The following is a 26,675-nucleotide window of genomic DNA, read 5'->3' as shown; positions in this document are numbered from 1 at the left end:
ATATGAGTGAAGAAAGTAAATGCGAGAAAAATAGAAAAATCATAAATTAGAGAGTTGCACTTTTACCCTTGCAGTCGACGTAGCCCCGAGCGTGATCCTACGGGCCACTGTCATCTCTAGAAAGTGTGATCCGTGTACCTACTCAAATGAAATTCTGAAAATATCAGGTACGGAAACTGAGGGAAAATGTTTTGCCTTGATTCGTAACGATGCAAATTTTCCGTTCAATTAATTGTACTTAGCGAAGAGACGGTGATCATTAAAGTGTCGGACGTGCATGATTTTTTTTCCCTCGACAAGATTTTGTTCCTAAAATTTTACGATATTAATGAAGCCCAATTTTCACGCAAATGAGAAGTTACAAAATTTTGGTGGCATCCTTTCTTAATAATTTCCTGAATTTTTGCAAGAAAGTAATAACATAGTTTTTTGTGAATTTGTTGAAGACTTCCTAGAATTTTCATGCGAGCCTTCAGACGATTTCCTCGAAAAAATAAGCAGACAAGAGAAAAAAAAGACCCCCCCTCCCCCCCCATTGCTTAAGAGAACTTTACAGTTGGACGTATTTCTGTTAAACGTAACTAAGCGTCAATTTGAGTTCCTTTTGAGGATTTTAAAATCCCGGATAGCGCGTTCTGTCAAACAAAACTAAGCGCCATGGAAAAGCATTGCGAGTGTAGGACGGAACGAGCATCGCGTTCCGCAACACCCGCCAATCCAAGCCCCCCCCCCCCCCCCCCATTCCTCCTTCTATGGCGCTTAGTTCCGTTTGATAGAAATACGTCCAGTTCACGTATCAGTCCACGAGTGTGAAAGTTTTTCGGGACTGGAACTACGTAACAGTGAGCGCACAAAATATCTCTCGCTTTGTTTTCACTCGATTGATGTGTTACAGGAGTTGCAGAGCAGTTGGAGACCGGAAGTGAATCAGAGCATGTAGCCGATGACAAGCTGAGCAGAGCAAGTCGAAAATCAAAATTAAAACTAATCACAAAGCAGAGTATCATGTTGTTTTTCGGGTCGACGATAGGGCTTCTAGTCTCGTTCACTTTCACGACATGCGTTTCCGTTCAGTTCCCGGCCGACGAGGCCCTGGAATCTTCCAACAGCTCGGCCCGCTCGAAGCAGGAGCGACAGTCCAAGGCCTTGCACAGCTACCTGGTCACGTCGCGGCCCTACCAGCTCATCAACACCTCGACCCCCGCCACGGAACCGAAATGGCGGCGCGAGCTCTACATAACGACGACGCTGGGCGCGGGCACCAACAGCTATGAGCCCGCCGCCGCCAGCTTCTCGGACTGCTCGTCCAACTCTCAGTCGTGCCAAAACCTCAAGCAAGAGGACAGCCCCACGTTCCGCCCCTACTCGCAGGCCGAGCTGGACAAGATCCTCCGGGAGTACCGCGAGAAGAACAAAACCGAGCACCACTCCAAGCTCAACTCCATAGAGCCCCTCTACGGGGCGGCTTCGAACATAATCGCCTCCACGAGCAGCTCCGTGGACACGATCCTCCACGACAAGTCCAAGTCGTACCACCACTCGTCGAACCAGCACAAGAACCCCTACGACGACCGCCAGGGGTGGGTCACCCTCGAGCCGGTGGCCTGGTCCTCGAGCCAGGTCCAGAAGTGGGAGCCGAACCCGAACCGACCCACGTGGCCGGTGCCCTCCGAGGTGGCCCAGTGGAGCGGGCCGCCCTCCACGCCGCAGTACGGGGCGCCCTCGCCGGAGCACAGCCCCTGGACGACGGACCGACCCTGGAAGCCGCCCTCCTACCAGTACGGCTCCGGGGGTCGGCCGCCAGTCGTCCAGTCCCACTACACGCCCATCTCCTCCGGGCACCTCCAGTTCGCCTCGAGCAACAACAACTACGGGCCCCCGCACGGCGGCGGAGGGTGGGGCGGCGGCTCCAGCCACCCCGACATCATCACCGACGGCCGGCCGGACTTCCCGCCCGACGAGCCCTCCTCCGGCCACAAGCCGTGGGGCGGCTCCCAGTCCTACGGCCCGCCCAAGCCGCACACGCAGGTCGTCTACCAGGGCCCTATCGGCGCTCACGAGAAGCCCTCCTACCCCTCCGAGAACGGCGAGGGCCACTGGGTCCTCCTGTCCAGCACCAAGGGCTACTCCATCCCCCAGCGGCACCGCAACATGGCCCGCTCCATCCGCTTCGACCCCTCCCAGGAGGAGGAACCGAAGAGGGAGCGAGTCGCCTCCACGCGAAGCGTTCGACTGGAAGTCCTCCCGCCGCTCAACGGCTCCGAGACCAAAATCACGCATGGAGGAATCCTCGAGGTAGAGAAGACGCATCAGACGGTGGACGAGGCGCACAGGGAGCACGTGGCGCGCTCGCTGAGATTCGCGGTGCCAACGGGGAACGGGACGGTAGAGCGGGTGCCTCGACCTGGTGGACGGGCGGCCAAGGCGACTGCCAGGGCGGACCACGGCGCGGACGCCCATAGGCGAGACGTCCGGCTGGCCGCAGTGGGTGGTGGTGTCATCCCTGCGACCATGGCCATGATCCTCCCCGTCATCCTGGCGCGGAAGAAGAGGGCGCCGCGCAGGACCAACCCCGACTTCACCGTCCTTCCCGCGGAGTACGTTTTCGACGGCGCCGACTTGAGGCCGCACAACCAAAGGATTTTACACGTCTATGAATGAAACTAGGCGTCAATCAGGGAAAGGTCGCTCGGAGACAGACAATTAAAGGAGACTGAATTTCCATGAGGGGTAGCTCTCAGTTACACGGCCATCATAATGAAAATTGACAAAGTAGGCAATCATTTGAGCGAGATACATCAAGAACCGTGAGAAATTCTTTGTTTGAAAATATTAAAACTTTTATGGGTAAATCTATGTTTATTAAACATACTTGATACTGACGAAAATCTGTAGACGTTTTGGACGGTTCAAGAGACGCTTGGGATGCATGTACAAAAAAATTGATCACTATATGCAATGCCTATCAGCAATTAAGTGACTCCTGAAAATCATCAAGCACCTGGTTCAATCTTTCCTAGTTCTAGTAGATGAAGTACACTACCCGTCATTACAGATTCACTGATAATGTGGTTCAGCTCCTTGCATTTACATTTTAGAAACATTCCTTCCATCCTTTCCCCAATTGACATGTACCTACGACAATACTTCCCCATCCTGAAGAACTCATTTGTTGGAAAAATGCTTCATGTTTTGATTTTTGGAATTCATTGTTGTCTATTTTATTACTTATACCTATCTAAATGTTTAGAGTGGATAGAGAGCTGTTGGTTGACACGTCAGGTTTGCTAACTCTTTTCTTAGCATTACCTTCAGTTCATTTAGAATCTTTAAGGGAGGAGCTGTCAGAACAACTTCACTCAAAACGATTAAAAACAATTTCAGCCGGAGAAAATTTATTAACTGACACAAAATAGAGCATACGTGTCCATGTTATTTGCAATTCCTTTATTATGAATTTACGATTAATTTCTGAATGACAGCTTTTCATAGAAATTCTGTACAATTTATGGGGGGGCTTAATATGACACATTTGGCTCAAAATTCTATTGACATAAGAAATATCAGTTGGCAAAAAATCTCCGCCCCCCTTCCTTTCACATATTATGTCTTGATTATGACGATCAACATTGATTATATCTTTCAGACGCACATGTTCTTCTCATGATACATAATAGGTCAGTCTACTGATGAAAAATCGGATTGTACCCTATATTGGGCCTGTCATTCCTACTTTCTCCTCAAAAACGGAAGTTGTTACGGTAGAACACGCCGAGAGAAATGGAAGATGACTGAGCTAGCAAACCTGGTGTGGTTGAAGAAGAAGCTGTACATAATTCAATTCAGAAGGGGGGGGGCTTGTTATGTTCTGATAAATTTCCTCCGCAGTTTTCATATTCATGAGAGTTAGGAGGTGAAACATCAAAATTCTGACGGATGCAGAAAATGGAGATAATCGTGTAATTTTCATTCTGTTTCTCCATTGAGATCCATTGAATGAAAATTGAATTTTTTACATAAGGATGCATTTTTTGGCTACCTATTAACTACAACAGCTTAGACTTCCAATACCAGAGTTTAAGCTTAGAATTTCAAACTGATCTTGGTTCAGAAAGTAAAAAACCTTGTTCATTTAAGCCAACAGAAACTTTGTCACATCAGGCAAAAGAAAACTCCTAATGGACTAAACAATGCCTTTCTATCATTACTAATGCTCCTTTTTTACAAACAGGCACTTTATTATAAATAGATGTGACACAACCTGGTTAAGAATCCAATGTACACTAATTTAATTTTAAGGTTTTTGTTTTTATTTATTTTCTTAATTTATTATGTTTTGTTAACTTATTTATATTTGATTGCAAATTAGACTATTATTACTCGTTAAAGTTTTTGTACATTTTACCATTCTCAAGGAGGAAATAAAAAACAGAAAACAATCAAAAATTTACCACGGTCGTTCCACTTTCTTGTTAGTAAGATCCTCATTTACTGGAATGTGATGATTAATACCTCAAACCTATTGAAAATTTAAAAATTGTAACATTACTAGCCCTGACCAAAAAAATGACCATTTATTCTTCTTTAGAAAATATTTTAAAAAAAGGTTCAACTTTCTTTCTGGGTATTTAAAATATTTTAATCTCTTAACATTCAAGTGCTTTTGATAGGAGAGAAGCAAAAAGAGCCTCTCAGCATCTTGACAGATTCAGTTATGCAATTCATTTGTGTTCATGACAGAAAAACTCTGTGAAATCACAGGATTAGTTGATTTTTCTCCCTAATCTCTAGAAAGGTGTTCTCTTGTTCTAGAGAAGTTTTGTGATAGGGATTCCAAGTATATTCAAGAATATGTTGTCAATTCATAAAAATTCCTATAAGTATTATGCGCAACACTAAGACTAAACAACTCTAAAGGAGGAATGATTATTAAAGTAAAAATTGAATGAGACCCCGTACTTCATCAGAATTTAAACCTGTGTGTTTTAGCCGCTTTTAGCTTTGCATGTCGAGTCAGAGAGGTTCATACAGTGAGTTAAATGAAAATTTCATTTAAGTGATTGTTCATCTAGTCCCGGGGGGGGGGGGGGGGGGGGGCGGCATTATTCAAGATTTTGAGGTTTGTGCAGAAAACATGCCGGCTAGAGAAATGATCCTCATCTTAAGGAGGCATAAAGGAAAGATGGGGGAATAAAACATTCCACTGAGGAGTGTATTCCACCATAGGATCTTGGACTGACATGAGATGCATATCGACATTGTAAGTCCGCAACCACTTATTTCGTTTGCAGTGTTTGAAAATCTCTGCCCCTATTTCATTTGTTTAAAGGAGAACAAATCAATATCATTCTTTGCTGTTTTTGCAAAATTATCTTTGCAGAGAGAGGAAAAATCACGGTAGTTTTTAAGAATTATTGTTGAGTAGTTTTCCACTGAAGAAATAAAGTATGACAGGAAGTCTGCCACATCGCAAAGCGAGATATGAGGTTGCGGACTTACTTATTAGACGATATGTATTTTTAATTTTCCACAGAGATTGAGCACCTCTTGCATGACATCAGTGAAGTTAGAGGGGAAAAACGTGGGAAAAAGTTAGGTTCTTATAGATAAATCTAAATATTTCTGCTTGACTCAATTTTATTTAAATCAATGCCAAGCTCTAACAATGTGTAAGAAAAATATAACCAATGATAATAGTTAAACAAAAAAAATTAAATAAAATAATCAGGGAAACATTTCTTTTTCTTTCAAATCAAGATTTTTTGAGTTGCAGAGCTTTAAAAAAAATCCCCTTGACTGCGCAATATTTACATCCTGTACAAACTTTAATACAATTACTTAGAAACTTAAAAACCTCGGTCTAGCAAAAACCTTCTACACTGATTTACATGGTCTCCATGAATTAAAATCTCTTGCTGGACTTCATTCACCTTGATTCCAAGTATCTTTCCACGATTAACCATTTCCAGCCATGGTTTTAACTCCTTATAGAACGCCCAGATATCACCGTCAACCTTTTTAATTTTTGTCAGTCTCCTCATTCCACGTTCAGATATATCCAAATAAACAGGCATCATGTGAGCCTTGTTGCGGTGAACAAACCAAGTGCATTTTTCTGGGTCAACTGAAAAAAAATGCAAAATGCAATGAGTTCGCAATGACACTTCAGGTAAACAAATTGTCGTTTCCCGTACAAAGGAATGTAACTCCATTCCAAGGTTGCAAAATCGACTTTCACGATTCAATTTTTAACAAGAGTAAACATACATAGATAGTTTATGTTGAAAACCTGTCTAATTTTCACATGAGATCAGACAAAACATCAATGAAATCAGTTCAAAATCCCCAAAATTATACCATTAAGAGTGCACTTTGTGCAGGAAAATTTGGCAACATTGAAATGCAGTTACTTCTTTCGTCAGGGAAACTACGAAATAGGTAGAAAAAAAATAAAATATCCTGTTTAGAGGCATTATTTTATGAGATACTTAACAGGGAAGCCTTTCTGCTTGTTTACCAGCTAGAGCAAATATTTGATAAAACTAAAATTTTAAAAAAAAATCATCGGTACAGAAAAACGCTGTGGTACCGAAACAATAAAAGAAGACCTGCTGATTCTTCAAACACAATTTTGCTTGCTAATTAAGATTTCCAAAACAGAGGAGTCATTTTTCTACCTGGCTACATGATTATGGTCAAAAATTATGAGGGATATCAATGGAGATCATGTGTGAGGAATTTGCGATCTGACTGTTGATTCAAGAATATGTAAAAGTTCGCGAGAAACACGATGTGGCCACTAGTTTTCTCTGAAATTAACTACCAAGCTCAAAAAAAGCTCACACGTTGAAGCCAAAATGGAGAGGATATCCCACGATATTCTGAGAGTCCAGCTCTACATCAGAACAAACTCTCCATGCAAAGATAGGGAGCAAATACATTAACAGGGCTGCCACTTTATTTGGGGACTCTTTCGACGCGTTACTCTCGTTTTTCCATTTTCTTCAATCAAAAAACGAATCAAATACGATTCAATTTTTTGAATCGTTAATCGTTATAGTTGAAATACATATTTCAATTTAAATATAGTAAAACAGGGCAAAAAGTGAAAATAATGACGCGTTTTCTTAGGTTTGCGGCGATTTCACGGTTGCGACACCCAGGGAAGGGAACACGGCTGCGTGATCTTCGCAGTTAGACGCGCCTTCAATCCGGCTGGCTGCAACATGCCTACATCCGTGGTCGAATAGTTGTATCATTGCGCCTGTCGTGGATGAACCGAAATACCGACGGCTGCGCGCGAATAGAAGCGTATTTATCTCCGATTGTAACCTTGCACAGATTTACGGATGTTTCATTTTTAATCGATGTGTTTTACGAAGTTTTCTGTAATTTTCTGAAGGTTTTCCGGAAATTTTCTGAAATGATTTAAAAATAAAAATCATAGAAAGTTTCGACGCGTTACTCTCGTTTTTCCATTTTCTTCAATCAAAAAACGAATCGAATACAGTTAAATTTTTTGAATCGTTATAGTTGAAATAATTATTTTAATATAAATATGGTAAAACAGGGCAAAAAGTGAAAATAATGACGCGTATTCTTAGGTTTGCGGCGATTTCACGGTTGCGACAGCCAGGGAAAGGAACGCGGCTGCGTGATCTTCGCAGTTTGACGCGCCTTCAATCCGGCTGGCTGCAACATTCCTACATCCGTGGTCGAATAGTTGTATCATTGCGCCTGTCGTGGATGAACCGAAATACCGACGGCTGCGCACGAATAGAAGCGTATTTGTCTCCGATTGTAACGTTGCACACATCTACTGATGTTTTATTTTGAATCGATGTGTTTTACGAAGCTTTCTGTAATTTTCTGAAGGTTTTCCGGAAATTTTCTGAAATGATTTAAAAATAAAAATCACGCGTTACTCTTGTTTTTCCATTTTCTTCAATCAAAAAACGAATCGAATACAGTTAAATTTTTTGAATCGTTATAGTTGAAGTACATATTTCAATTTAAATATAGAAAAACGGGACAAAAAGTGAAAATAATGACGCGTATTCTTACGTTTGCGGCCAGGGCCAGGGAAGGGAACGCGGCTGCATGATCTTCGCAGTTTGACGCGCCTTCAATCCGGCTGGCTGCAACATGCCTACATCCGTGGTCGAATAGTTGTATCATTGCGCCTGCGGGTCATTCCATGTCAACTCAACGAGGTTTTGAACCTTGACCTTTCGGATCATGTTCAAACTTGGTGTGCTGCAAGTTCCTGTTGAAAAAAAAATATTCCCCAAATTTTTCGGTCATTTGTTCGCTCCGTTGATTTTATATGGAATTTCAAAGTTTGGAAGAAATTGACTTTTTTTATGACCGATAAAACTTTGAACGGCTGTTACTTTTCAAAGGTTCATCGGAAAAACTTGAACTAGGTCTTGTTTTGAAGCTTTGAGTTTCTTGGAAAATGCTTTAAGATTATGTAAGGATCACCTACAAAGAAAAGCAAAATTTTAAAAAATGCCCGTTTGAAAAAATTCAAATTTGAAAATTCAAAATTTTCCAAAAATTTTCAAATTTTTTTTTTCAATTTTTTTTTAAAGAAGAGGCTCTAAGCTTCAAAACAAGACCTAGTTCATGTTTTTCCGATGAACCGTTGAAAAATAACAGCCGTTCAAAGTTTTATTGGTCATAAAAAAACTCAATTTTTTCCAAACTTTGAAATTCCATATAAAATCAACGGAGCGACCAAATGACCGAAAAATTTGGGGAATATTTTTTTTTCAACAGGAACTTGCAGCACACCAAGTTTGAACATGATCCGAGAGGTCAAGGTTCAAAACCTCGTTGAGTTGACATGGAATGACCCCCCTATCTTTGCATGGAGAGTTTGTTTTGATGTAGGGGTGGACTCTCAGGATAGTGTGGGATATCTCCTCCATTTTGGCCTCAACTTGAGAGCTGTTTTTGAGCTTGGGAGATGATTTCAGAGAAAACCAGTAGCACCATCGTGTTTCTCACGAACTTATACATAAGAATCAACAGTCAAATCGCAAATTCCTCACACATGCAACATCTCCATTCGGTTCTGGATTAATCTCAGTTTAAAAATTCATTGTTATTTCTTTTTCACAAGGATTGTCTAATAAACAAATCATTACCAGTTTGCGGTGTCCATCCTGACGGATAAGAATCTTTTGGTTTCGGTGTAGGAATACGGGGTTTCACAAATAACCTCTCAACGTACTTCCATTCCTCTGGATTTTGTGTAATTTCATAATCTGTATATTTACTGGGATCTCCGACCGGTTTAGATGTGAAGTAGCTTCCATGTCGCAGGAGGTTGAGCTGAAAAAATAATAGCAAAATGGGAGTAAAAAACTTTATCAAGAAATCTCCATGTCATAAAAATTGTGTTATCCGAGTCAGATGCTGAACTGTTTGAGGATGAAATTTCAATTGCCAAAGGGTCAATGTTGGTCAGGCCCATTTAAATTACCTGTGAGGAGGTCACATTGCATAGAGATGGAATAACATTGATTCTTCCGCGACCTTAATCATAACCCATGAAGCCGTCCTGTCAAAGGTAGAAAATTAACGCTATAAGGCAATTTAGTTCAATAACACACTTCGTGCTTAGTTTCCAATGCATTTTGTTAGGTGCATCAACTTCTGCATAGTAATATTTCGATTTATTTCTGAGCCTCAAATCATCTGCTACATTTCCTCTAATTGGGCTTGCACTGAATCAGATTCGATGCTCTTAGATACCAGGCAGTCAAATTGGCATTTATTCTGCTAGTTCGTTCCATCACTGATGAGCTCTGTCTTGGGCCAGTGCTCGCGCATCGTATGTTGAGACAAACGTCAATCTCCGATTAACTCTGAACTCGCACCACTCAACAGGTTAATACATGTAGTCAGGTGGCACTACTGGTGAATGGTGACGTAAACAATACTTTGACGTTTGTCTCAACATACAACACGTAAGTTCTAAGTAGGTAACATACATCAATCGAAAAAACTGTAAATCCTAAAATGTAAGTATTCCAAACTTTGGGACCTAGGTCTAAGTTGATAGACAGAGTAGAATTGGATGAACTTAGAGGCTGAAGGACAAGTCACGACAAATACATAGTACTGATCTGAAGGGGAAAATACTTACTTGCAGGTATTTCAGAGAATTTGGATTCTGTTTAACAGCACGGATCAACCCTCTCACAGGGAGCATGGTGGAAGCGACAGATCTCAGACCAAAACGTGATTGTGAAGGAGATACGTATAACTGGAAATCAATACATTAATTGAGTGCAAATACTGTTATTCCAAGCAAGGCTGATAGAAACAAATAAAGTACGAACCGAACATAAAATTCAACGAACGAGAGGGTTTCGGGCGGGATTTTGGTTCCAGCAGTTTCAGTGAATTTATTTTTAACCTCAAATATGCGAGCTCGAGAACAACACGAAGAGCAACAGTAACCTCCCTTGAATGCAGCGGCGCTCACCGATCAACGTGGCGGGAAATTCAAAATAACACGAACGTACATGAGAGATCATTTGACCGCCGCGCCGCGCCGCCCATCTGCGGCGCACTATGGTCCAAAACTCAGGCATAGGAAGAAATAAGTCGGATAATGACTGAAAGATCACGAAAGTTTCGTAACAAATGTTTTTTTAGTCGCTAATTTCGAATTTGACGTAAAATTGCCTACGAAATGTATGGCACACTGCGGCGCGACGCGACGTACGCTGCCAGCTCGAAACGCCCACTGACGCCTACAAACGTAAGGGGATACCTCACGCATTGCGCAATGCTTGAAGTATCCCCTTAGGTTTGTAGGCGTCAGTGTGCGTTCCGCGCTGGCGGCAGCACACCGCGGCTCTCTTCGCGGGCGGGTGGTGACCGATTTCAGGCGGGGAGAGCTTCCTGACGGAGAAACTCGTGTAGGTATCGTGTAAATTTTTTTTTTAAATTTTCGACTTTTAAAATTACACACTAGTTGTGTGAAGTGATTAGTGAACTCTCAACGCTAGATGAAGTGTAATAATGAAAGGCGGGCCGTGCGCCATGCGCGCTGCGGACGACTCATGAAATTTTTCCCTGGGCTCTGTAGCATGAGAGATAACTTTCATTCTTCAAAAATTGAAAATTCAACATCATGTTTCTACTTATCTGGGTGTTTCCTTGGCGACTTTAAAATCACAAAGTGCGACACACGCACACACACACCCCCTCCCTCACACCCTCACACCCACACACCCACACACCCACACACCCTTGCACACACTCACGAAAATAAAAGGGGAAAAAAACCTGTTCTCAGGTAATTAGTAACAGACTAGGGATTTAACTTTTGTATGTTTAACAAAAAATATTTGTCCATCAGCGGTGACGAGGGGTACATATTAAAAGATGTATCATTTCGGCATGACTTCTCTTCGGAGATCCTGAATTTTCATCATGATTGCCATCTTTACACCGATACGTAGCCTACAGGCTACAGGGACATCTAACAGCACCAAGGAACGCCTATGAACCATCCTAATTCTTTCCGAGACTAATTTCAATCTGGACCTATTGAGTTTACAGTTCCTCACTCTGCGCAAGTTTAAAAACCCTATTAATGAATAGGTACCACTTCTTATGTATACTTTTCAAACATCCTCTTCAAAGATCCTATAAAAAATGGTCTGATAATCCCACTCTGGGCAGCTCAAAATATGATTTTATTGCGTTCAGCAAGCTACATTTTTAACTTCCAAAAATTTTGCAACAAAAAGTAAAAGACTCCAAATATAAAGACTCTAATGTTTGAAATTCAGTGAAAATCTAATATTTTCAGGACTTCTTAGACAAAATTATGAAACAGTTATACAAACTCTGAACCGAACAAAAAAACGCATGGTTATAAAACTTTCGAATACTACTTGATATGGAATATTAATGACTAAATTGGAAAAATGAGTAAGTACCTACACTTATGTTCCAATTGCAACTTTAGAAAATATATAATTATATCTTTGGTTTTGCTCGAGGAAAAGAAATCACAAGGCTTCCTTTTAATTATATGTGATTTTTCTTTTATGAGAGAAGGAAGTTCACAAAAAATTCGATAAGAACTGTTGGTTAGTTTTCTTTCAAAGGAATACCTAACGCATGAGTAGAAATTTGCAGCATCGCAATCTGAGATATGCTTTTTTTTCTTTAGACATTGATATTCAACAGGGGGATACGTTAATCAAAAAATCAGGTTGAAATTAAAAGACACCAAATAAAATATGAATAATTTAATGGGTAGGAATTACTTGCATAGGACAATTAAAATACATATCTACTGAATTCACAAATAGTTTTAACGTAATCGAATGATGAGAACGATACCACTTTCAACAAACAAATGGTAAATTAAGACATTGACATTTGACAATCATACAAATGGTTAAATGACTAAAATCCCTGAGAATGTCAATCATGTTGATTATTAATAATGAATAAAAATATGATGTATGTAGTGATGACTGTTTTTTGTTTCCACTTAATAAACAAGAAAAAATGAAAACCATGCAATGATTTAAAGAGAGAATGCAGAGACGCTTTATGGTTTAATTACACAAATATATCCTTTCTTCACAGCATTCAAAAGATGGTGATATAATTTTAATAGTAACTTCATTTAACTGATACAGGCTTACAGAGAAAACCATAGGATTTTCAAAAGTCCAAGCAGTTCGAATAAATATCAAAGGGAAATATAAAAATCTTATTAACTACAAGTGGAAATTTTTTTGTAAAAAACAGTAAAAAAAAACTTAAATTTAAAAAAACTGCGCTCATTAACAGTGACAAGGCGGTTAGTAAAATTCAACAACTGCATTAAGTGAGAGGTCTTCAACTTGAGAACTTAGCAATAATGGACAAAAGATGATGATGTTAAACGTGCAAAAACAAGACAATTGGACAATGGTCACTACCCATAACTTTGCTGCGCATGACATTGTCACAGACGTTTGGCACGAGACGCTCTGATAGTACAAAATAATCCAGTCGCCTGAAAAAGAGAAATCATAACTAATTACATTTAAATGAAGAATTTTAAGACAAGAATAATAAAATAACAACTAAATTTGGGGAAAGGCTGTAAAAAACCAGAGTATGAATTAAAAGGCCCGCATCTTTCAATTTACCCTCTATGTTGTTGCAACCTTTCCCCAAATTAAGTTATATTATTACATGCTTTTGCTGATTAAGCTGTTCATCTTCGTTTCCTGATTAGAAAAGTTTAAAAATGAAACTTCTTCCAGAGGTATTTAAAAAACAAAAGAATCATCCTAAAATGCTATCTTCACTTTTGGCGTCCATAGTTCACGCAACTTCCCTGCCAAAATCTTTTCAGACCATTTACTATCAGTCACCACTGATTAGCTGCCATTCAGAAGCTGCTATGGACCTACTCCATAAAGTTCAAAACATAGAACAATAAAATATGTAAATATTGTTCAGTAGTTGATGACGCTGAATGGTTCTAACAGAGACAAAAATGTCAGAGATCAATTATTAAAAAGCAGAGTTTCCTAATAACTCACTCGGACGAATTCCTGTAAACAATTCTATCTTTTTATCATATGCGATTCCAGAAGGAGATTTTTTGTACAAACTCCTTAATTTTAAGACAAGAAATAAAATCCAACAGTTTGGCACTTATAATATGGACACAGAAATGGTAATTGTGCTATTGTGCAATAAAATTCACTGCGCAAAAAGCTAAAATTTTCATGAATGATGGAGGAAAAAACTCAAGACTGTTTTAATTATGGCCTATCCTAGGAGAGGTATACTGTTTGGTGCAATAATGGCTACCACCAATCAAAAGGGCAAAAATAGACAGCACATTTCTCTGAGATGTGCTTAAATGAGGTTTTTCCTCCTATCATGAGAATTTCAGTTTGGTAACTGTAACTTAATGCACTGTGGCAAAATCACTACCTGTGTCAGAGCAACTCTGGCGGTTAACTGCAGCTGTTCAATATTTAAACTTGAAAAGTTGCAAATGGAAAACTGGTATTTAAAAATGCTGATATCCTTATTATGCACTGTCGTGTAAAATATTGCAGAGGGTACGAAAGATAAGTTGTGCCTTGCATGCAGTCCTTGCAAGGAAGCAGTTATAGGTAATGCAAGTATGTCTCCTGCATATTGCTGACATGATAACGATCATGGCTGAACCGAATTTCCTGCTCCTTACTCGCTTGTGCCATTTTTAACACTTACGCACATGGAAAATGAGAGAATGCTTCTTCGTCCAGAAAATTCTGTGTACCTGCAACTATGATCCATCATGATAGATAAATTGAGTTAATATAGTATTCTAGAAAGTAACTCACCAGCCAGTGTTGTTAGCTCTTGCATTACGGAGGTACGTCCAATATGTGTATGCTCCTTTCTTATCGGGATATAAATGTCTGAAGGTGTCGACGAATCCTTGCTTCAATAGATGAGTCATACCTTCTCTCTCCTCCTTCGTAAACCCAGCACTTTTCTGGTTAGTTTTGGGGTTGGCCAAATCTTGAAAGAGGATGATTAAACATTAATTCAAACTTGTTTTTGACAAGTAAGCAATTAAAGGGGTGAAAATTTTGATTACAGAGTAGAGAGAAGAATTTCTGGGATGAATTTGAGAAGTGCATAATGTGCTCTGCCAAGCAAAATATGCATCACGAGCGCAATTTACACTTTGATGCTAGGTTGCTGTAAGTCTCAAGATTGTTTTCATTTTTTCTTTAAAATGTTTGCATCAATTTTCATGAAAAGTTCGAGGATTAATCTTAATCACAAAAGGAATATTAGGTGATATTATTGAGTGATTCTGTATGGTAGTTTTTTGTAAAAAATCGGATACGTTTGAGAAGTTTGGCAACATCATGCAAAACCTGAATGATGCATGGGATATTCTACCCAGAATGAGATTATGTATTTCTTTGAATTAAGTATACAGTAAGAACTTGATTTATCAGATTTCACAGGACCGGAGGCCGAATCCGTTAAACTGCGTTAGTAGGTCCCGGGTCCTGCTGAAGGGGCTGGAGGATCGATCTGTTAAATCGCAGAAGCCGTTAAACCCCGATCCAATAATTCAAGGTCTTACAGTATTCGGAGTTCTGACTTCGTGTCTAAGACTCTACTGAATGCCATGATTTTACAATTGAATTACTCATTAGATAAGTTACAGGCACAAAAAGTGTCATCACCACCCAGACATGTATCACCACACTCAATGTAGATCGCATTTAGCAGAAAGGAACCAGGCCTCATCGCCAAATTTAATTGGGAAATTTAATTTTTTACAAGAGAACCTTAGTGCAGATTCTTTTGAAAATTTAAGAAAATTTGCTGCTTACTATGCAAAAAATTCACTGAAATTTGCACAAGAATCCAAACAACCTTTTCATGGATTACATTGGATCCTTTCTGCTTAAAGCATTCCATATGGTACTCTGTACCGTTGATTTAAGTTTTTTTTCAATTCCTCGGTCGAACTTCATTGATAAATGAATAAAATAATGTAAAGAGAAACCCCCAAATATGTAAAAAAAAAAAAAGAGGCAGAAACGGTTTGAAAACTCACTTGCATATAAATCATTTGAATCTCAGACAAGTGAGTTTTTAACTTTTTACGCCCTTTTTTAAACTTTTACACTTAAACTTGTGGAGTGATTTCAGCTCCTGGTCCCTCCTGCTAAAGCTCCAAAAAACTTTCTAAGTTTTGATATTCATGATAATTGAGTATAGCGTACCTATTTCTTCATGGGCCACATTCAGGTCTCCAACCAAAATCACCGGTTTCTTTTCATCAAGTTCTTTCAAGTAATTTTCAAAATCTGTATTCCATTTAAGTCGTTTGGGTAGTGTCTTTAGCCCTTGTCCAGCGTTTGGCACATCTGAAAGGGGTGAGATGTAAGTTACAATTAATTTCAAGAAAAAAGTCGGTTCTACATCTACACTGAAAGGTTTAAATCTTCTAGTGAGAAGAAAATAAAAATCTAGATAAAAACCTCATTTCCTCGCAAAAATATAGATATGTAATCTAAATTTTGCATCGTGCATCATTAGGAATTACTGGATATTCTCTCAAAAGGAGATGTCAGTAACTTAAAACTGGCGGCGAAGGCGAATATTGTCCCGTTAATCTGGGTCCCCCTCATATATTAGCAGTTGTGAATTGTTGTACTTTTACATTCAAAACTCCCGATAACGACAAAATTATTTTTTTTAAATGTGTCAAATTGAAATTCAAAAAGAAAAACTTATAATTACATGTTCCGACGACATAGAATTTTTCATATTCTGCGGTGATTACTCTGCCCTCTTCATCATGTTCAGGTTTTCCTAGTCCTTTTTTCACCGAGAGCGGCTTTTCTTTTGAGTACAATGCTACTCCAGCGTATCCAGGCTTCATACCTATATTAAAACAATGGTGATATAGACAGTAATTTGTACTCACTAAAAAACTGAATATTGGATTTAAATTTTAGGGGGAAAAAATCTGAGTATCTAAAAATTTGCAATATAATTCTTTTTTGCCACCTATATATGCGCTGACACAAAAGATGTGAACTAGAGGAGAGGTCACGTTCCTTCTCTTCAAAAAATGATTCATGCCATAAAAAGTTCAGAAATCAATTACTGAATTAGATAAAGAAGAGTATTTTAAAAACAGATCAAATGGAGGTTAGATTATACACATGATGTCATCTGTACTTTTGCCATTGACCTATTTTAATGGTGAACACTTAGATCTTGTTTCCATACTCTGACCAGAGGCCTCATATGTATATGCAGTTATAAAACTTTGAATTTTGGGACCTTCTTTTTTCCACATGATTTAGAATTAGTATTTTAGAGGCAATAGCCATTATTTTCCTATAATACATGACAATCGGAATGTCGCAGTTCTGAGAATTGAACAAAACTCATTTGAGTTATTTGTTATGAATAACTCCTACAATTACATTACATTTCATCTTTGAACATTTTCTAGACACTAAACAGGGTAGGTACTTTCTAAAAACAAGAATAATTAACTTTTAAGTTGAAAGGAGCCATTAATTTTTGAAAAGAACAAAGCAAAAAAATCCCATGGGTAATGGAAGCTATGACAAAAGAAGAAATCCAAGATTAAAAAGTATTTGACTTTGAGCCCTTTTGAAAATGATCAGTTTACTTTTCTGAGCCAAGGATGGGTGAGATCAATGATTATTTCCTTTTTTCCTATTATTTCTCACCAAGCAAAGTATGAGTGGTCGAATCTTCTTGAAGATCTGACACAAATTGTAAAGGACAGTACTTCTCTATGGATAGAATAAAAAAATGCTTATCTCAGATTGCGACATAGAAAGTCTTGACACGTATTTTGTTTTTTTAGAAGAAGAACAAGCCTACAGTTTCAATTGGAATTTTCTGTGAATTTTCTTCCCTCATTCTAAAATGAAATCACTCACTATCGCAAGGAAAGAGTGATTAGTTTTTCTTGAGAAAGATAAGATGTAATTTCAGATTTTTAGATATTGCAACTGAGATGCGTGTTTTCCATATTATGTGATCGATTCCTCGGTATGTAAAAATTCCCTCCAAAACTATATAATAGAAGCGAGACTGCAAAAACAGATGCTTGATTGGGATCCTCCAGGGAGGTGACAAAGGGGATGTCCAGTGAAAGGGTGGCGACAGGGGTTTTTAAATGAGATGAGGGAGTGCCAACTCCCTGATGGGTTGTGGGAGGATCGAGTTTTGTGGCGACTAGGCGTCGCAGAGCGCCAGAGAATGCTATGAAAGCAACTCATATGTATGAATGTAAACTATATGATAATATCAAAATGACCCTTCAAGGCAAAAAACAATGCAATGAAGACTAAAACTCTTCATTCAGATTCAATCAATGTAAAAACCGGAAGCACTTAGAATCCTCGTAACGTCTCTTTTATAGCACTATCTGGCCCTCTGCGTCACCTAGCCACCAAAGTCCCCTATCCTCCCAAAACCTTTCAGGGAGTTGGCACTCCCTCACTTCTTCCAACCTAGAATTTCTACCTAGAATAATAAGGTTGGAAAAACATTTTAAGAATTAAGTCTTACCAGCACACCAATACATGTGGTAGCCCTTGAATCTTCCTTCACCTGGTAATTCTCCCTCTTTGCATTTAACTTCTTGTAAACAAACAATATCAGCATCCTCTTTCTTAATGTAGTCCTGGCCATTTTTCTGTAGAATATAGGAGAACATAAAAGCTAAAATTCGGCTTTGTAGCAAGAAAAGTAGAAGTTAAAATATTACTCAATCAGTATGAACTGGCTGTATGAGAACATCTATGATGTGATGTGCATGAGAACATTTTGTGTTTTTTCCCCGTAATTTTCTCATTTCCCTGACTGGCCAAATCTCCTGGAGAGATTTTCCTTCATCACTGCCAACCGATTGTTATGTTGAAAACAAGAGAAGAAAATCACTCCCTGCAAGATTATACTTTGACATTTGTGATGTTTATCACTGAAAAGTTTCTGGTACATAAGTTATTTTTTGTATTACTGATAGTGCTTAAAAAATCTTGTAATCAACAGTACTGTCTCAGGCATTGTGATGAAGTTTGGCCAAGTAGCTCGAGTGTTTCAGCTCTCCATAAAAAAACGTGTCGTAAAGTTTGGACAAAAATACAACAAACTGAAATGAGCGACAAGATGATGTTAGGTATCATGTATGACTAGAAACTTTAAGAAGCGGATGGGCTTGCATCAGAATGGAAATGTGCATTTTTGGTAAAATCATGGCAACTTATAGATTAAAGGAAAGAATTGCCTCCAAAGGATTAGGAAAAAGAGGATTTTAAAACGGAAAGGCTATGAACTTTCTTGCATGTTTGAGCATGCGTTGAACAAAAAGATGAGGACACTGCAAATGCAGCAGGAGATGGGTGATAATGAGAGTCAGGTAATCACTACTAAGCAAGAATCAAATGACATCTACAGTTGCCTAATTTTATCAAGTAATTTAATTGCTGGAAGGTTGCGCAAATTTTTTTGGAAAGTTCATTTTTTTTTTTTTTTTTTTTTTTTTTTTTTTTTAGGGCATGAAATAAGTTATATAAATAAACTAAAAGAGAGCAAAAACCTATTACCCTTAAAAAAATTGTCCGATGCGATATGACAATGTACTTAGTCGCTTTAAAACTAACAAGCCCTACAATAGAGATCTGTAATATTGATGAATTTTCACAAAATTTGAGACAGAAAGACACCGGTGGAAATAAAATTTTTCTTTATCAACGTAAGAATTTCGACAAACCTTAAGCACAGCTCTGATGCCTGCAACATTCCAAGAGGCTATTTTTAAATTCCATTTCCTTCCTTCTGAGTCGGTCTCTTTGTTGGTCCAGGTGTCAGTGTCCTCGCCAGCACCAGTTTCAGGAGCTTTTACTTCATCTTTCTCAGTTTTAGCTTTCTTAGCCTTGGGCGCGGAGGCTGATTTCTTAGGGCCCCGCTTAGACTTTTTCTTAGGCGTTTCTTCAGCTGATTCATCACTTGAGCCACCATCAGACTGCAATGCTTTAGGTTTTTGAGGTTCATCTGAATCACTGGCACTCAATTCTTCTTTCTGTTCATCGGCTTTCCTCTTCTACAAAGAAAGAAGAATAATTCTATACAGGCTATAGCTGACCCTCCATAGTTAAAAAAATTGCTGAGTGTATACTGCTCAGCTCACCTAAATTGGTGTGAAAAAATTTGGAGGGTTAAAATTCGTAAACAAAGAAGCCTCGTCAGGAGTTCGAGTCAAGATCCATCCATATAGGTCAGTCATTCCCGAAACCGAAATGAGAATCTTCAGCGCATGACATCAGCATTACTGCCAGAGAAAACCAGAAAAGTCGGAAACAATGCTTTTCTCATGGGAGAGAGCAAATTTTTCCTAAGGAATCATTTAAATTTCTTACTTTTAAATCCTTTGGAACTTTCCGAGTGTCGAAAGGAACGTTTAGACATTAGCTTCCAGGGTTTCAATTCAGCTGACTTTGCGTTTTTATGTTTTTAATTGATTTTTGAAGTCAGCGATGTAACGAGCCATCTAGTAGTAGAGATTCGCATGTAAAAATGGCTGATGCAGAGTAAACTGTAAAAATGAAAGAACATAAATTCGGCAAAATCGAAACCCTGAATGCTAATGTCTAAAGTTCCTTGCGACACTCATAAAGTTTCAATGGATTTAAAAGTAAGAAATTTAAATGATTCATTAAGAAAAATTTGCTCTCTCCCATAAGAAAAGCATTGTATCCGTGCTTTTTCGCTTTCGCAGCAGTAATGCTGACGTCACGAGCCAATTGAGCCAATGGATGGGGCTTACCCCGAGCGGGGGGAAATCTGCGCAATGACTGACCTATATGGATGGATCTTAGTTCGAGTGTTGCATGGGCAATTTTGGTAGAGTTTAAGATCCCTCTCCTCCCTTAGGTGTGCTGAGGTACCCCTCTTGTTAAAGGAAACTTAGGGCAGAGTCAAATGGAGTTGTTTGTTCCTAAAAATTGATTCAGCATAAGCCTTTGCATTCAGATTGGACTATGCAATGCTCATTTGAACTGTGCTAAACAGAAAGGAGCCAAGCCACATCAGCTATTGCAAAATTTGATAGGGCGATTCAAATTTTTACATGAAATTGGTTGGGCGGATTTCTGTGCAAATTCCAGAGAATTTTCTGCTCAGTATGAAGCAGATTCCTTGAAATTTTTATTGGAATCCACACAAAAGTTCCCTTGTAAAAAATTAAATTTCCCAGTTAAATTTGGCGATAACTGATGTGACTTTGATCCTTTCTGCTACACTCCGTTCATTCGTCACTGATCGTGGTGTACCGCCAGTCAATGCATTCAATAGGTACTATTCCTGTAACTTAATGCATCAAAAGATGATGCCATCTTGGACAGGTGCCTATCCAATTTAAACTTTTCGCTGGTTTTAAGATGCCAAAAGTATTAATTCATCATAAAACACCAAAAATAAACTCTGCAAGGACGCAGTTCAAATGAATACTTTACCTCTTCCTTCTTGGTTCTGGCCATGGTTGGTAAGGCGAGTCGCTGGAAAGGTGATGGCAGAGATATTACCGGTTGCAAAATGTAAAAAGGTGAGGGAATTAAGGTGAAATGAGGTCTTTCACCTATACGCAATAGTTGAGGCCAGAATGCAGTTGTTAGACTGGGAAACGTGCGGCGTTTCCCAAGCACGAAACCTGCTAGTTTTAAAATTTTAAGGGAGTGATCTGACTTTTAAGTGAGAAAATATCTAGTGCAATATAATAAGATACTTTAAAGAAGAAAGAAAACTATCAGTAAAAGGACACAAGAACGAATGATGTGAAAAGAGAAAATTAAAAAACACAAAATTCTCGATCTTGAAACAAAAATCAAAACACGAGCAAAGCACGAGGCCCGGGAAAATTAAAAACAATCATATTCCTCTTTTTGGACAGGGAACGAAGCGTGTTCATTCCTACTTCAGCAAGGAACCAAGCGGCAAAAGGCAAAACGCGGGAAATATGAAATGACGCAAATGCAGCTGTCGGTAAATAATGTATTATCAGAGGAAGGAGGGTCTACGAAATTTCACAATCGTATAGTACGAAATTTCGTCGCTTGTCAAGCCAAACGAAAAAAAAACAAATAATTAAATAAAACAAAGAAAAAACCACTTAAGTTTTATCCTCCAGCACATTTGTATGTAGCCACTTTTCTCAAAAAGTTGATTCTTATTCTACGAGCGTTACGGTCAAACTTTACCAAATTAAATTAGGTAAGTACCATCACAAGGAGAGTTAGGTACTTAATGTTGTGTGTATTCATAACACAGTGTTATAATTACAGTAGCTCAAGTAATGGAATACAGTGAAAAATACAAAATGCAGTGAATCTCAACTTGTTTCATTTTTAATAAAATTTTGACACAGGTAAAATCTGGATTCCAGACTTCGTGTTCAGACACACATCGAAAGCACACCTACAAATGCATCTATTTTCAACGCAGTGAGACAGGCTTCTGAATCCGCCTATGCTTTAGAGAAAGACAGCAATACTATGTTGAATAAACTCCACTTGAAACTAAAATACAGCAAGAAACCAACCTTTTTGAACGATTGTAAGGCTTACAATGACGCGTAATACGCACATATGATGCTTTTGATGCGTTAATACGCGTTCTAATAATCCCTTTTCAAAAAGTACCTACTACAAAAATCTTCGTCTATGGATGGACACAGTCTCTTTCAAATTTATAATTTAATTTAATAAAAACAAAAATAAGAGAAATGGACCGTCAAATTTTCCCACATGCCAATTTATATAAAGCACAGAGGTCAGAGAGTGAACAACAGTACTTGGTATTTCCTGAGTAATGAAAATCGTTACAGAAAATTTGAAAAGAAATGTTATAGGTAGATATATCAGTTGAGAGTATCACTAACCTCATACAGAGCATCTAGAGCATCTCGATTTAATCTACGGAGCCATTCGTATGTGCCGAGGAGAAAAAAAATTAGAAATAGATATCTTTTTTGGAACCGGTACTGAGCTCCGCTAGCCATGGCTGAGTTTTATCTAATCATGATTTTAATGATTGATGACCCACTTAAATTCTTTCATGCAATACTTCTGATAAAAGTACTGAGAATAATTTGAAGTCTTCGTTCCCCTGTGTTTGTTTTAAATGTAATTTTTTCAAAACAAAAATATCAAGGTCTGATTTAAGTTGCCACTGAGGTTGATTCATTGAAGGTAAAATTGCTCCCAATTGGTTTTTTTTTTCTCTCCTTGGTGTTGAACTGTTGAGGTCTAAAGTATAAAATTATTTATGAAAACTTGAGAAACTTACTTAATTTTTTTTTTGTTGAAAACATTTAAATTTTTTAATGTTGTATTCAACTGAAAGGAAAGAAAACTTTGAGAGTTTTGAGTTACTAGGAAAAGGAAAGGGTGAGAGATTCAGAAAATAATGGACTTTGCTCGAAGCAATGAAAAAATTGTTTGCAGCAAATAAGAACAGGACATTTTATTCAGTACAACAATTTAAAAATAATGATTCATGAGTTCAATGTTGATATAAATACTAGTGGAAAAAGATGAAAATAAAAAGATATTAAGTCATATTAAAATACACATAGAAATTATCAGATCTTTTCACATACCAAAAGAGATTTCATGAATTAAAGAAATATGCATCATACTACATAATTAGGCAAAATATTACAACTTGTCCTGGCACACAGACAATTGAGGCTCGTTTGAAACAACTCATCAAAAAATTACACTACAAAAGTCTACGTTTCTATGGAGCAAAGAGACTGATGGCACTTTCTTCACTTCACGAAAACTAACTTTACATGCAGAATATTTCCAATTAATGACTATTTATCAACTTCATACTTGATAAAACTGACACAAGATACCATGAAGAAATGCTCTCAGAACATGCAATGTAATTATATAAACATCCCATGGTGTGCATTATTTGCATTGGGGAATATTGCGTCTTTGGTGGGTATTTTTCTTAATGGTTCGACAATGGAACCACTTCATGATAAAATTTTGTTGCGAGTTGCCAATGAAGCATTTCAAGAGTGATACTGCAAAAATGCAAATCTTGGTTACGGTGTTTCAAAATATCCACTCTTATTTTATTTATCATGAGGAGACTGTACCAACAACAAAGCTTGAAATTTTCACAAAATATTCTTCACATAGAGAAGAAACATTGATGAAGTTTTCGAGACATTACATGTGGTAGTTTTTCATACATAAAATAAAGTAATGCGGAGAGTCTGCAATGCTGCAAACCCAGAAACGCACTTCTGTAATTTCACCATCCAGTTGTAGCAATGGCAACCAAAAAGGAACTTGCTTGATGGAGTTTAACTTCAAAGGAGTAGCATTTTGTCCAAATATCTTGCGTCAATTGTAGAAAAATTAATGCAGAGCTATTCATTGTGTAATGGAGATTACAAGTAAATAACAAGAGTAATAATAGCAATAATGAGTTAGCAATAATAGTAACAATAAAAATAATAACAACCAATAAATTACTATTTCTAAACAATTAATAGAGATACACTGATACTAATTTCACCGATCCACTCCATCCATACTTCATATCATGCAATCTGAAAAATAATGAAAGACCCCGAGAATTTGAGCCTTATTAAACAGTTCAAAGTAAGTTTTCCGAATTCAGCAAATTGAATTATTGCAAGCCTCAGTCATAAGAAAATTGTTTCGATACTCAATGGAAGATGCACAAATTATGCTTTTGATGGTACGATTAAAATATTCTCCTTCAAGTTTATTAACATTAGCATATGGTTTAACTTATTCTGTTTTGCTAATTCAGACTATTGTCCACTCCTGCGACTATAAGGGAGGAAAGTGAAAACAACATTGCTAATCAATATCATAAATACTACAAAATAACAGCACCATTTTTACATAGTTATCTCTTTTGCTTTCAGAATTGAATTCCTTTATAATACCATAAACTAGTACGTATTGGAACAGTATCCATTTGGACCCTGTTACTCATATGTATTGTTCTGCCATCTTGAAAATGTGATTAATAAAAGAAAAGAATTGGGAATGTGACAACAGAAAAAGATAGAATTACTAAAATCCTTGGCTCAAATTTGGAGACTCATGTGAGTGACTAAAAAAGAAAATGTTGAGAAAATACTCCAATTCACAAACAAATTGTAAGTTGAGCAAAAGGTGTACTCATTGGTGAAACTGTCAAAATGTACTTTTGGAGGTATTGGAGGTTTTTTCAAAATTTTAGCAGTTTTAAATGCGGTCATGAAAATTGAACCATAACAAAGACAGTGAATATGTTCAGTACTTTACTTAGAAAATTATTCAAAAGGCAGTAATCAGAACAGGTAATCAGTTGCATTTTTAATGGGAGGAAGTTGTCAAAGATGTTGAAAAATACCTATATAAATAAATATTCTGAAGAAAAGTGATACTAACTCTTATGAATGAAATAATTGCTTGCCTATTGTTCAAAAAATTTGCATTTTCAGTGACTATATCGATGGGGGATAGAAAAAAATAAATACAAAAAATGAACACATCAAATTTTCCATACAAATACGGAGCAAAACTTAGTTTCAATGTAAGTTTTATCATTGGAATCCTCAATCATCAACAATCCGTATGAAAAGGGGGCATTTTAGAAACCTTCAAAATGTACTAGGTATACTGTAGGTCTAACTCAATAGGATGCAATGACAAAGTTGAAATTTATGTTCGTGCCCGACACACAATTGTACTATTCTTTCCAAAAGAAACAATGTAGACTAGGCAACTTTAGGCAAAAATAAGGAAACACAGTTGCAACTTTTGCGAACTTAAATGAACAATTGGGATTGATTCTGAGACATCAAAGAGCTGACTTTGCTTGTCAATCACAACATTTTTCAAGATAATTTAAAATCCTCGGCTGATAAATAAATTATTTGCAACTCACGACAATAAATTGGTCTCAATTAATAGAGAAAATAAAACAACAAATTTTGAGGGTTTGAGCGCAATGTTTCAATATCTGAAATTAAGCAAGAGTAAAGAATCACTTGACTTGAGCCAAACAAAGTAGATTCTATTAAGAACTAAATTTGCAGAGGATATGGATTTGCAAAAATGACCAAACTATAGTTCAAACGTTGAAGTGGAGAAATTAAAAATTACAAGTAAAAAATTTACGAGCATGAGAGGAATACAATGGAAAAAGAGAAATCTTAATTTTACATTAAGTTAAATCAACAATATTATGGATTAACCGGTTATAAATTAATGAGCAAATCACTTAATTTATTGGCTGCTGCATGTTGGCAAACACAAAAAAATAGGATAATCAAGAAACAGGCCAATATAAAAAATTTAAAGCCTTTAGAAAGTAAATATTCAGTTGAGTAAAATCCTTGGGGATAGTAATGATATCTGTCAAGAGGAAAAAATATTGCTGAGCAAGGTAAACTACCTTGCTTTCGCTACTAGAGCATCCAGCAATCTCAGCTTTGCTTTTGTGTTCTTGTATTGATTATAGATCTGTTCCATAGGCAGTCTGTCTTCTTTTTGTAGTTTCCTTCCAGTCGTCGCTAAGAATTCTTCTTCAAACTCTTTCAAACAGCGTCTCAGTCTTTTCTTGTCTTCCTTTACTGTTTTCTGCTGTTCAACTAACTCAGGGCTAAAAATTACAACAAGAAACAAATTAGTAAACATTGATCATTACGCATTGTCAAAAAAAAAAGAAAAGAAATAAGCTTACGTTAATATACTTTTCAAAGGACTACATACAGAATACAAAGACTTTTGGTACTGGCTAAATTTCGATATTCTATCAAATGATGTCCCTTGTAACTTCCTGAAAACCATAATCTTTCAAAATTGAACTTTCTATGTGCCAGTCTCGAGGAAAAATTGGGCTGAGAACAGCCTATTTTGGTCCTGTTTTCTTGGTATTCCGTACATAGTCCTTTGGAGATTTTTTAAAACAATCTCTGCCCATTAAGTCACGAAGACCATTTTACTAGTGGCAGTCCAGGGTCTCTGTTGTACAACTGATCCAGGAGTGCATAACATAGATGCAACCAAGAGGTATTATCTTTT

The 26,675-nt window shown here is 37.7% G+C and overlaps 4 protein-coding genes across 9 annotated transcripts in view; 1 reads left to right on the top strand and 3 right to left on the bottom strand.

Moving 5' to 3' along the window:
* LOC109032136 (uncharacterized) overlaps positions 1 to 4,450 on the top strand; it is a 53,260-nt gene extending 48,810 nt beyond the window's left edge. For both annotated transcript variants that reach the window (XM_019044112.2, XM_072302195.1), the window contains one exon: positions 896 to 4,450. In XM_019044112.2, the coding sequence (XP_018899657.2) occupies positions 1,006 to 2,661 (1,656 nt within the window). In that variant the 5' untranslated portion in view covers positions 896 to 1,005 and the 3' untranslated portion in view covers positions 2,662 to 4,450. The remainder of the gene's footprint in view (positions 1 to 895) is intronic.
* A 1,169-nt stretch (positions 4,451 to 5,619) lies between these two features.
* mRpL49 (mitochondrial ribosomal protein L49) lies at positions 5,620 to 10,442 on the bottom strand. Its single transcript, XM_019044111.2, has 3 exons — positions 10,157 to 10,442; positions 9,153 to 9,339; positions 5,620 to 6,124 (listed from the first exon to the last, which is right to left on the bottom strand). The coding sequence occupies exons 1-3, from the start codon at positions 10,220 to 10,222 to the stop codon at positions 5,847 to 5,849; spliced, it is 531 nt and encodes a 176-aa protein (XP_018899656.2). The 5' UTR covers positions 10,223 to 10,442; the 3' UTR covers positions 5,620 to 5,846.
* A 1,824-nt stretch (positions 10,443 to 12,266) lies between these two features.
* Positions 12,267 to 22,646, bottom strand: LOC109032096 (Recombination repair protein 1). 2 transcript variants are annotated; one of them, XM_019044054.2, is made up of 7 exons: positions 22,490 to 22,646; positions 19,328 to 19,657; positions 18,124 to 18,250; positions 16,306 to 16,449; positions 15,786 to 15,929; positions 14,376 to 14,556; positions 12,267 to 13,042 (listed from the first exon to the last, which is right to left on the bottom strand). In XM_019044054.2, the coding sequence occupies exons 1-7, from the start codon at positions 22,607 to 22,609 to the stop codon at positions 12,925 to 12,927; spliced, it is 1,164 nt and encodes a 387-aa protein (XP_018899599.2). In that variant the 5' UTR covers positions 22,610 to 22,646; the 3' UTR covers positions 12,267 to 12,924. The 2 variants fall into 2 exon arrangements, with proteins under 2 accessions (XP_018899599.2, XP_018899600.1); XM_019044055.2 differs by lacking the exon at positions 22,490 to 22,646 and adding an exon at positions 21,069 to 21,456.
* Positions 22,647 to 23,044: 398 nt separating this feature from the next.
* LOC109032095 (protein FAM13A) overlaps positions 23,045 to 26,675 on the bottom strand; it is a 105,524-nt gene continuing 101,893 nt past the window's right edge. For all 4 annotated transcript variants that reach the window (XM_019044050.2, XM_072302697.1, XM_019044053.2 and 1 more), the window contains one exon: positions 23,045 to 26,253. In XM_019044050.2, coding sequence (XP_018899595.2) covers positions 26,043 to 26,253 — 211 coding nt within the window. In that variant the 3' untranslated portion in view covers positions 23,045 to 26,042. The remainder of the gene's footprint in view (positions 26,254 to 26,675) is intronic.

Source organism: Bemisia tabaci, chromosome 7 (assembly GCF_918797505.1).
Source record: "Bemisia tabaci chromosome 7, PGI_BMITA_v3".
Taxonomy (NCBI): Eukaryota; Metazoa; Arthropoda; class Insecta; order Hemiptera; family Aleyrodidae; genus Bemisia; species Bemisia tabaci.
Note: the sequence above shows the minus strand (reverse complement) of the source record. Positions and strands in the feature narration are given on the sequence as shown.

Coding starts and splice junctions, on each gene's coding strand:
- mRpL49 (XM_019044111.2), bottom strand. CDS start 10,222: ATGCTCCCTGTGAGAGGGTTGATCCGTGCTGTTAAACAGAATCCAAAT. Junction 9,340..10,156: donor ATTCTCTGAAATACCTGCAA/GTAAGTATTTTC, acceptor TTATTTTTTCAG/CTCAACCTCCTGCGACATGG. Junction 6,125..9,152: donor AGGATGGACACCGCAAACTG/GTAATGATTTGT, acceptor ATTTTTTTTCAG/TTGACCCAGAAAAATGCACT.
- LOC109032096 (XM_019044054.2), bottom strand. CDS start 22,609: ATGGCTAGCGGAGCTCAGTACCGGTTCCAAAAAAGATATCTATTTCTA. Junction 16,450..18,123: donor CCACATGTATTGGTGTGCTG/GTAAGACTTAAT, acceptor GTTTTAATATAG/GTATGAAGCCTGGATACGCT. Junction 13,043..14,375: donor AGAGCTAACAACACTGGCTG/GTGAGTTACTTT, acceptor TCTCTTTTTCAG/GCGACTGGATTATTTTGTAC.